The following is an 8729-nucleotide window of genomic DNA, read 5'->3' as shown; positions in this document are numbered from 1 at the left end:
AACAAAAATAAACCAACAAACCCAAAGGCATATTTAGTTGATGTCCAGAGACATCACTCTTTTGATGAAGATGTAGCAGTTTCTTTGGGCAAAGTCAAATCACACTTTTCACATCAAGATGATAAAAGCAATTGGCAACAAGTCATACTGAAAGGAATACCATAAAAAGAAAAGAGTAAAGATTAAATATTGGAACTGATTTGGGGCACCAGCCCCATTCTTTTAATGCCGCTGCTATATAATTAGATAAAAAATGACAATCACATGGATTTTAACAGAAGAACTGGTTACTAGCAACAGGCATTTTTTAGAAGAAAAATGAAATAAAAGCGAAAAATCAACTATAAATATGAGGAATTCAGAATAACTTTGGCAGAAAACATACAAGACCTATGAGATAAAGCAGTTATGTAATTTTGTTGGCATGAAAAGAACACTTCACAAATATCAAGAAACAAAGTGTAGAAATGATGGGACAGATCTTCAGCTGAAGTCAATTGAGCTATGACAGTTTACACCAGCTAAGGCTCCATATGAGTGGCCTACATGACACAATATCACATCTATAAAAAAACCAAACCAACCAACCAAATCAAACCAAACAAATACAGCCGAGTCCATTGAAACAAGTCACAACATTTGGATCTGCATTTTGAACACCAAGACATTTAAGAATGTTTGGGTTGGGTTTTGGTTTAGGCTCACCTCTCGCAAATGTGAAATGTGAAGAAGAGAGCATGAAGTACAGAATAGAAATGACAATTAAAAATGAAAAGTGCAGAGAAAGAAACCAAATAGGAAAAATGGAAATGGAAGGAAAAAATACAGACATTAGGAAGAAGAAATGTAAGTAGAAGAGGCTGAGAGATAAATGGACAACTCTGAATAGATCTGGATCTTTGCATACACGTTAGCACTGATGAAAGTTCTTGTCTGAACATGATTTTATTTTCAACTATCTGAAATAACTAGAAATGGTCTAAATACTTTTTTCAGTCTTGCCTTTATAGTTTTAATACTGGCATGTGCAAGATTTCTAAAACAGACTTCTTGTTTTGATTAACCACACTTGTTGCAAACACTTAAAGTAACAGCTCTCAAAGCACTAGTTATCAATAGCATATTTCCACATCATAAAATATTTGCAAAATAAAGCATCTATTATAAGGGTAACAACTGTCTTAGCTTGTATATGAAAAATGTGTTACACAGCATACAAACCTTCAAAGATCTATTGTATATTTGTAACAAGGCTATAAAACATGACTGGAACATAAAAATATCCATGTATATTTGTTAGACAATCTTCCAGTGGCTGTTATTAGACATTACATTTCACACATACTATACACACGCACACACAGACACAACCATACACTCATTCTTTTGCTTCTACAATGGATTTTATGACCCAGGATAAAGAATTGCCTTTTCGTTTAAAGTAGTAATTGTTGCTATAAATATACAGTTATTTTTGATGTATTTATTCCTATAATAACACAAAAAACAATGTAGTCACATGGCAAATATATTGTATTATGAAAGATTAGTTGGTAAATATTTTGCTACAGTAAATGTAGTGTAACAGTTTAGCCACATGGCTTGCAATCTTATACAAAAGGGCAGTTCTTCTAAGTACTCAGTACATTACAAGTACTACAACAAAGGCTCTTTTAACCAGACCTCTTGAATCTTCATCAGAAAAAATCTTGGGATTATCCTGGCCCCTTTTCAAAATCAGCACAAGGAAAAAAAATCTAATGTGAGGAGCTGATTGTTCTGACAAAACTCTTTTAAAATCATATGCCAGCATGTTGTCTTTGCTTTCCAACAGACACACTACAGTGACTTGCATTTGCACTTTATCCCACCTACCAAGCCAGAGGAAATATATATATAAACTCTCACACAGCGATCTCTTCTCTTCTCTCGTTCCTGCCACACAGTGCCCTTCCAGCTCTTGAGCCTGCTGCTTCTGCACCAGATGAAGAATTACAGCCATGGGATGTGCTAATGACTTATCCATGGTTACATTTTCCAGAGTCATTTTCAAGCATTACCAAGAGAGCGTGTGAGTGTGTGTGTGATTTTTATGTTTACTCATTTTTTGCTATAGAAGTTGTTTATTGGGTTTGTGCTTTGTCAGAATTTCCAATTGTCTTCTTAAAGTACAATACTTTTATTATTTTTTTTAACAGCTAAAGAATTTGAGACCTCAAATAGTTCATTTTTAGTGCAGGATACAGTTTTTGTCCCATCATATATAACATCACATTCTGCTTTCTCACGCTCTCCCACATGTCTTGGTGCTTATCCCACCCAGCAACTCCCAGCTGACAGCAGCCAAGTCCTCCTTGTTCACACCTTGATGTAATCCTCATTTTACAGGGTGGATGAGCTTTGTTTATAATCCCTCAGGATGACTGAAGCGTAGGTCACATTTGGGGGGGTGCAGAGCACTGACTCTGACACTGGGGAGCTGGGCACAGAGCTGCCAGAAGCCACCGAATCTCTGAAAGGAGATGGGGGCGTCAACGCTGGTGAATCTTCCAGAGTCAGTTTGCTAGTTGCCCGCTCCTCTTCTTCGTCCTCCTCCTCCTCCTCCGTGTTCTCCGGCCTCTCGTACACGTATCCCTGGATGAGTTTAAACTTTTCACTTTCCATCTCGTCAGCCAGTGGTGAGACCGGCTCTTCACTGAAAGTGGCCATCTGGAGGGGAAGCACCTGCTGTTGCTGCAGTGGAGGCTGGTAGAGGGGCCTCACTCCATTCCCTGCATTGGGTGCAGGGATCACAGAGTTAAAGTCGGGAATGCCAGTGGCAAACTTGTTGACCACGCCTTGCAACTGCTCCATAATAGATCTCTGCTGCAGCACCAGATTCTTGGGGGGCTGTTCCGGTAAGAACAGGTGGGTCTCTTCCGCCGTTGCCTGAAGCGGGGGTGTTGTCGTCAGCCGCCTGTGCACCACCATGGAAGGGCTGCTGAGTTGGCTGAAGCGCACTGGCTCGCTCTCTTCTTCCTCCACCACATTGTATAGAGTCTTACTGCTGATGTCTGAAAAAGTCAGGCTCTTGCCTTGGCCGTGGTAGCTTTTGGCGAGGGGCTTGATTACCGCTGTCTGATTGCATCCCGTCTCCTTGCTCGTTACATGCACTGAGAGTCTGTGCCACATGTGTTGTCCCTTGGGAACATGTCTTCCACCTGGTTCAGACCATGACACAGCCTTCCCATTAGAACTATGAATAAAATAAAGATGGGTTTATTTGCATTTACAATACACACACACACATGTACAGCATAACAAACAAACCTACAGAAATACTTGGCTGCTTTGCCTCATTAATCAGTTCCCCCTGCTAGTCATATCATCTCAGAATGAGGCACAGAGAAATACTACGAAGGGAAACAATAATTTCTCTTAAAAGCAGCAATTACCACAATTTGCAACTGAATCCAATTATTCCCTGCTGGCTACTGACCCTGCAGCCAAAACAGAAAACTTGACACTGAGGACATTGGAAAGGTTACCCAAGTTTTAGGGATGGCAGTTATTTTTGGTTAACATCTAAGTTTGCTCACTGCATCTTACAGGGAAAAATAACAGACAGTGTTCTAATTAATGCTGACTGCTGTTTGCATGAAAGATTTCTGAAGTGTTGGAAGAAAAACAAACCAGTTTTAGCCTTTGGCATTCTAAATATTGGTAGCAGAAGGTACTGCTAATAACTCTTCCTGTCCTGGTAGCCAATCCCTCCCTCCCCCACACTTAGACGTACATTAAAAGTCCCAGATATGAAATGATCTGAGGGCCTTCCCAGAGGTAAATTCAACACTCTGCTCCGCTTTTATGATTCCACATTCATTTTGTCACTGCCATCTGATTTTAAAGATGTGACACTCATAAGCCAGGTGCCAGCTCTTGCTAAATCTGCTGAGCATCAGCTGAGCACGGACAAATTCATAGCTGGAAACCAAACCAGTTCATCTATATGTTAATATTATTCAAGGCAGGTGTTAGACTTGTAAGGATGTGTTTAGTGTTCAAAGTCTATTAAATGCTTGTAAATTGCTGCATGCATTAATCTTACTTGTAATGTCTGAATTCCATATTACAAGATAAAATATATATCTGTTTTATAATTATAAAAATGCCTGCTCTGAACTTGTGAACTCAGGCAGGAAGAGTGGCTCCCTCCACCCACCCAGGAGGACTATCATAGGACAAAAGCTTTATTAATTGCCCCATCCACTCATGGAGAAGTACGTGCAGCAGACCTTATCCCATCAATCTGAATGTCAGAAAAGGGAAAAAGTTAATATGAAGATTTTTCATCTCACTGCTGTTTGGACTCTTACAAGCGCTGGAACTAAGAAATAAAAAAGCAGAGATCCTGCAAGTTAAGGCCTCAAAAGGCATCCAGTGCTGATAGATTACTACATCTGTCACCTTTTGGAACCATAGACTGAACTCATTTATGTGTATTTGTTGCCCACTTTAACCTGTAAATAACTCCCTCATTTATTTTTCCTGGTTAATAAATCCTTCATTAGTTTACTATAGGATTGGCTACCAGCATTGTCTGTGGTGTGAGATCTAAGGGACAAATTGACCTGGGGTAAGTGACTAGTCTCTTGAGACTGAGAGCAACCTGAATATTTTGTGATTTTTTTTTGGGGGGGGGGGGGGGGGTATAAGTGATTATTTATCACTAAGTCCAGCTTGCCTGGGTGGCAAGATAGACGGGAGAGCCCAAGAAGGCTGTCTGTGTCTCTGTGCTAAGACTGATATAGAAATTCAGGAGTTCACTTTCGTTACTGGGCTGGTGAAATCCAATTATAGAACATACCACCAGTTTGGGGTGTCTGCCTGTTTTTGAGTGTCTGCTCTGAGGTAGGCATTCACAGCTGTGAGCCACTCCAGACAGCATGACAAAAGGCAAAAATAAAAAACGGTAGGAAGTTGTTCACAGTTTGCTGGGGTATTTGTCACTGCAGAGCATGCCCCCTGTATATTCCGAACAAAGTGGATTTAATTAGGGATGATTTTCAAGCAGAGAAGAAAGTGTTAGAATTTAAAATGGTTGGTTCACGAAAGTGCAGGAACTAGCAGCTCTATAATCATCCTGGGTCAAATATTCCAAGGCCTTACTCAGGCAGAACTCCACCAAAGCATTCTAAATGGGGCTTTTGGCTAGAGTGAAAACTTGAGGACCTGGCCTGTGTTCTTATCCTTAGAAGTGGAACCGAACTACAGAGAACCAAATAACTGTGCTTTCCTATATTCCTACGCCATCACTGGAAGTAGTGTCTGAAGGGGAAGAGTACCTCAGCTGCTACAGCACACGTTACAGAATGGTGGTCAACAGGACCAAGCTAAGATGTTTTCATTGTTGGCAAAACCAGTAGAAATAGTTAATGGAAAAATAGCAACTCTTCTGCAGGGAGGAGAAATAGTTAATGGGGTTTGCCCTCTAGAGGAATAAGCAGGGGTCCAATCTCCAAGCCCTGTGATTTCACTGGAAGTCCAAGGCAATCCACATGGAACCCCTGTGCCTCTGTACTGCCTCCTGACCGCATGTGGCTGTTCCACAGTTCTCGGTCAGCACAACTCCACCTGAGTCATGCTGACCAGAGACGTAGCCAGAACTGATTTTTTTGGCAGGGCCTGTGGTTGACATGGATGGGCAAAAGCCTTGTGTCACAAGCAAAGCAGAGGCTGATAAAAACGGGGCATGAATTGTTTAAAATCTGACAGGGTGGGCCTGCTTTCTGGCCCACCCAGGCCCACCCGTAGCTAAGCCACTGATGCTGACTAGGTTTTTCCTACTAGCCACTGCTCCAGAAAAAGTGATCCTGAATGTTTTGTTTCTCTCCTGCACAGATTCCTGCCCAGCACTGTTTTTCATATAACAAGCTATCATTGCTCAAAGTTTGTAAAAATTACAGTAGCAAAATGCAATTCTGTGGAAATTGTAGGAAAATGATACAGAATACAATTCTGTAAATTTGGGGTAGAGAATGGAGAAATTTACAAAGCGACATGCCATTTTCTATTTAGGTGCAAATATTCCTGGAGAAAAAAGAATTTGAGATGGACCTATGCTGCAAAATTCAGATCTAGAGCAAAGGGGTGCGTTTTGGAGACACGGGTTTGAATTGGCCCACCTGGGCCAATCACAAGGTTCATACTCTTCAAAGGACGGAAATGACTGGCCCCAGAGTTTTGGCTAGAAAAAAAGTGGACATTTCCCAGTGTTGAAGAATACGAGCTTTATAGTAATCAGTGAAAAGATGACGAAGATTTAAAAAATATTCTGCAGACTGTCACAGTTATGATCAAAGTGAGCTGTTACAATATTTTGTTTTTAAAATGCTGTAAATATAAGCAACTCAAATAACTAAAAATGTTAGATTATTAGATTTTATAGCCGTAGAAATAACACTTTGTATATTCAAGTTTTATAAAAACATTTCCCACAGAAAACCATTTGGTTTGCCATTGAGTTCTATGCAATTATCTACAGTATGTTGGCATTGCATTCGGCATGGTACCCAAAGGAACACTGCAAAAGGAATTTTTGAATGACCATAATGATGCCTATTTCTGAGACACCACATCCAAGTTAAGAGAACAATTTGTGTAAATAGAATACATGTAACTGACGGAAGTATAATGCTCCCTCATGATAGCACTGTTCTGGGAATTAAATGTGGTGCTTGTATTATAAAGAGGAAAATCACAGTGGACATGGGAATAGCAGAATTATGCTGGAGGCAACTTATGAAGAACCTAAGAATAGCCATACTGGGTCAGACCAATAGCCCATCAAACCCCGTAACCAGGATTCTGGGGCCAGATGCTTTAGAGGGAGGGAACAGAACATGGCAGTTATCAAATGATCCATCCTCTGTCATTCAGTCACAGCTTCTAGCAATCAGAGGCTTAGGGACACCCAGATCATGGGGTTGTTTCTCTGACCATCTTGGCTAATAGCCACTGATGGACCTATCCACTATTAACTTATCTAATTCTTTTCTGAACCCAGTTATACTCTTGGCCTTCACAACATCTCCTGTCAACAAGTTCCAAAGGTTGACTGTGCGTTGTGTGAAGAAATACTTCCTTAAGTTTGTTCTAAGCCTGCTACCAAATAACTTCATTGGGTGACCCCTGGTTCTTGTGTTATTGTGAAGGAATAAATAACTCTTCCTTATTCACTTTTTCCACACCATTCAAGATTTTATAGACCTCTATCATAACCACACTTAATGGTCTCTTTTCTAAACTGAACAGTCCCAGTCTTCTTAAATCTCTCCTCATATAAAGCTGTTCCATACTCCTAATAATTTTTGTTGCCATTCTCTGTATTTTTTCCAATTCTAATATATATATTTGAGATGGGACGACCAGAACAGCATTCAGTATTCAAGATGGGGGTGTATATAGTGGCATCATGATATTTTATATCTTATTTTCTATCCCTTTCCTAATGGTTCCTAAAATCAGGTTAGCTTTTTTGACTGCTGCTGCCCATTAAGCAGATGTTTTCAGAGAACTATCCACAGTGTCTCCATGATCTCTTTCTTGAGATTTAGACCCCATCATTTTGTATGTATAGTTGGGGTTATGTTTTCCAGTGTGCATTACTTTGCATTTATCGACATTGAATTTCATCTGCCACTATGTTGGTCAGTCACCCAGCTTTGTGAGATCCTTTTGTAACTCTGTACAGTCAGCTTTGGATTTAATGATCTTAAGTAATTTTGTGTCATCTGCAAATTTTGCCACCTCTCTGTTTATCTCTTTTTCCAGATCATTTATAAATATATTGAACAGTTGTGGTCCCAAGACAGACCCCAAGGACACCACTATTCATCTCTCTCCATTCTGAAAACTGACTATTTATTCTTACCCTTTGTTTCTGATCTTTTAACGAGTTATTGATCAAGGAGAGGACCTTCCCTCTTATCCCATAACAGCCTTACTTTACTTAAGACTCAGGAGCCTTTGGTTAGGGACCTTGTCAAAGTCTTTCTGAAAATCTAAGTACACTGTGTCCATGGAAACATCTTTATCTACATGCTTGTTAACCCCCTCAAAGAATCTTAGTAGATTGGTGAAGCATGATTTCCGTTTACAAAAACCATGTTGACTCTTCCCCCAACAAATCATGTTCATTTATGTGTCTGATAATTCTGTTCTTTACTATTATTTCAACCAATTTGCCTGGTACTGAAGTTAGGCTTACTGGTCTGTAATTGCCAGGATCACATCTGGAGCCTTTTTTAAAAATTGGCATCACAGTACCTATCCTCCAATCATCTGGTACAGAAGCTGTTTTAAATGATAGGTTATATACCACAGTTCCACTTTTTGAAGTTAAATGCTACTGTGGTGGGCTTCTTTGGTATTTCCCCCACATAAATTTACATTATGGTTGCTATTACCAAGTGGTTCAGCTATATTCGCCTCTTGGATCAGATCCTGTGTGCAGCTGAGGACTACATCAAGAACTACCTCTTCCCTTGTGGTTCCAGGACTAGCTACTCCAAGAAGCAGTCATTAATGGTGCCTAGAAATTTTATCTCTGCAACCCATCTTGAGGTGACATGTACCCAGTCAATATAGAGATAGTTGAAATCCATCATTATTACTGCATTTTCTATTTTTGCAGCCTCTCTAATCTCCCTGAACATTTCATTATCACCATCATCATCCTGGTCATGTGG

The 8729-nt window shown here is 40.1% G+C and overlaps 1 protein-coding gene across 1 annotated transcript in view; it reads right to left on the bottom strand.

The window, feature by feature from the left end:
- Positions 1–2382: 2382 nt before the first annotated feature.
- Positions 2383–8729, bottom strand: part of GRM1 (glutamate metabotropic receptor 1) — a 213522-nt gene continuing 207175 nt past the window's right edge. The window contains exon 8 of the mRNA XM_067542209.1: positions 2383–3235. Coding sequence (XP_067398310.1) covers positions 2383–3235 — 853 coding nt within the window. The remainder of the gene's footprint in view (positions 3236–8729) is intronic.

The sequence above is a fragment of the Emydura macquarii genome, unplaced genomic scaffold (genome assembly GCF_026122565.2).
Source record: "Emydura macquarii macquarii isolate MOO-44397 ecotype Brisbane River unplaced genomic scaffold, CSIRO-AGI_Emac_v2 contig_705, whole genome shotgun sequence".
Taxonomy (NCBI): domain Eukaryota; kingdom Metazoa; phylum Chordata; order Testudines; family Chelidae; genus Emydura; species Emydura macquarii.
The sequence above is the reverse complement of the archived record's forward strand: the minus strand, read 5'-3'. Positions and strand labels throughout refer to the sequence as shown.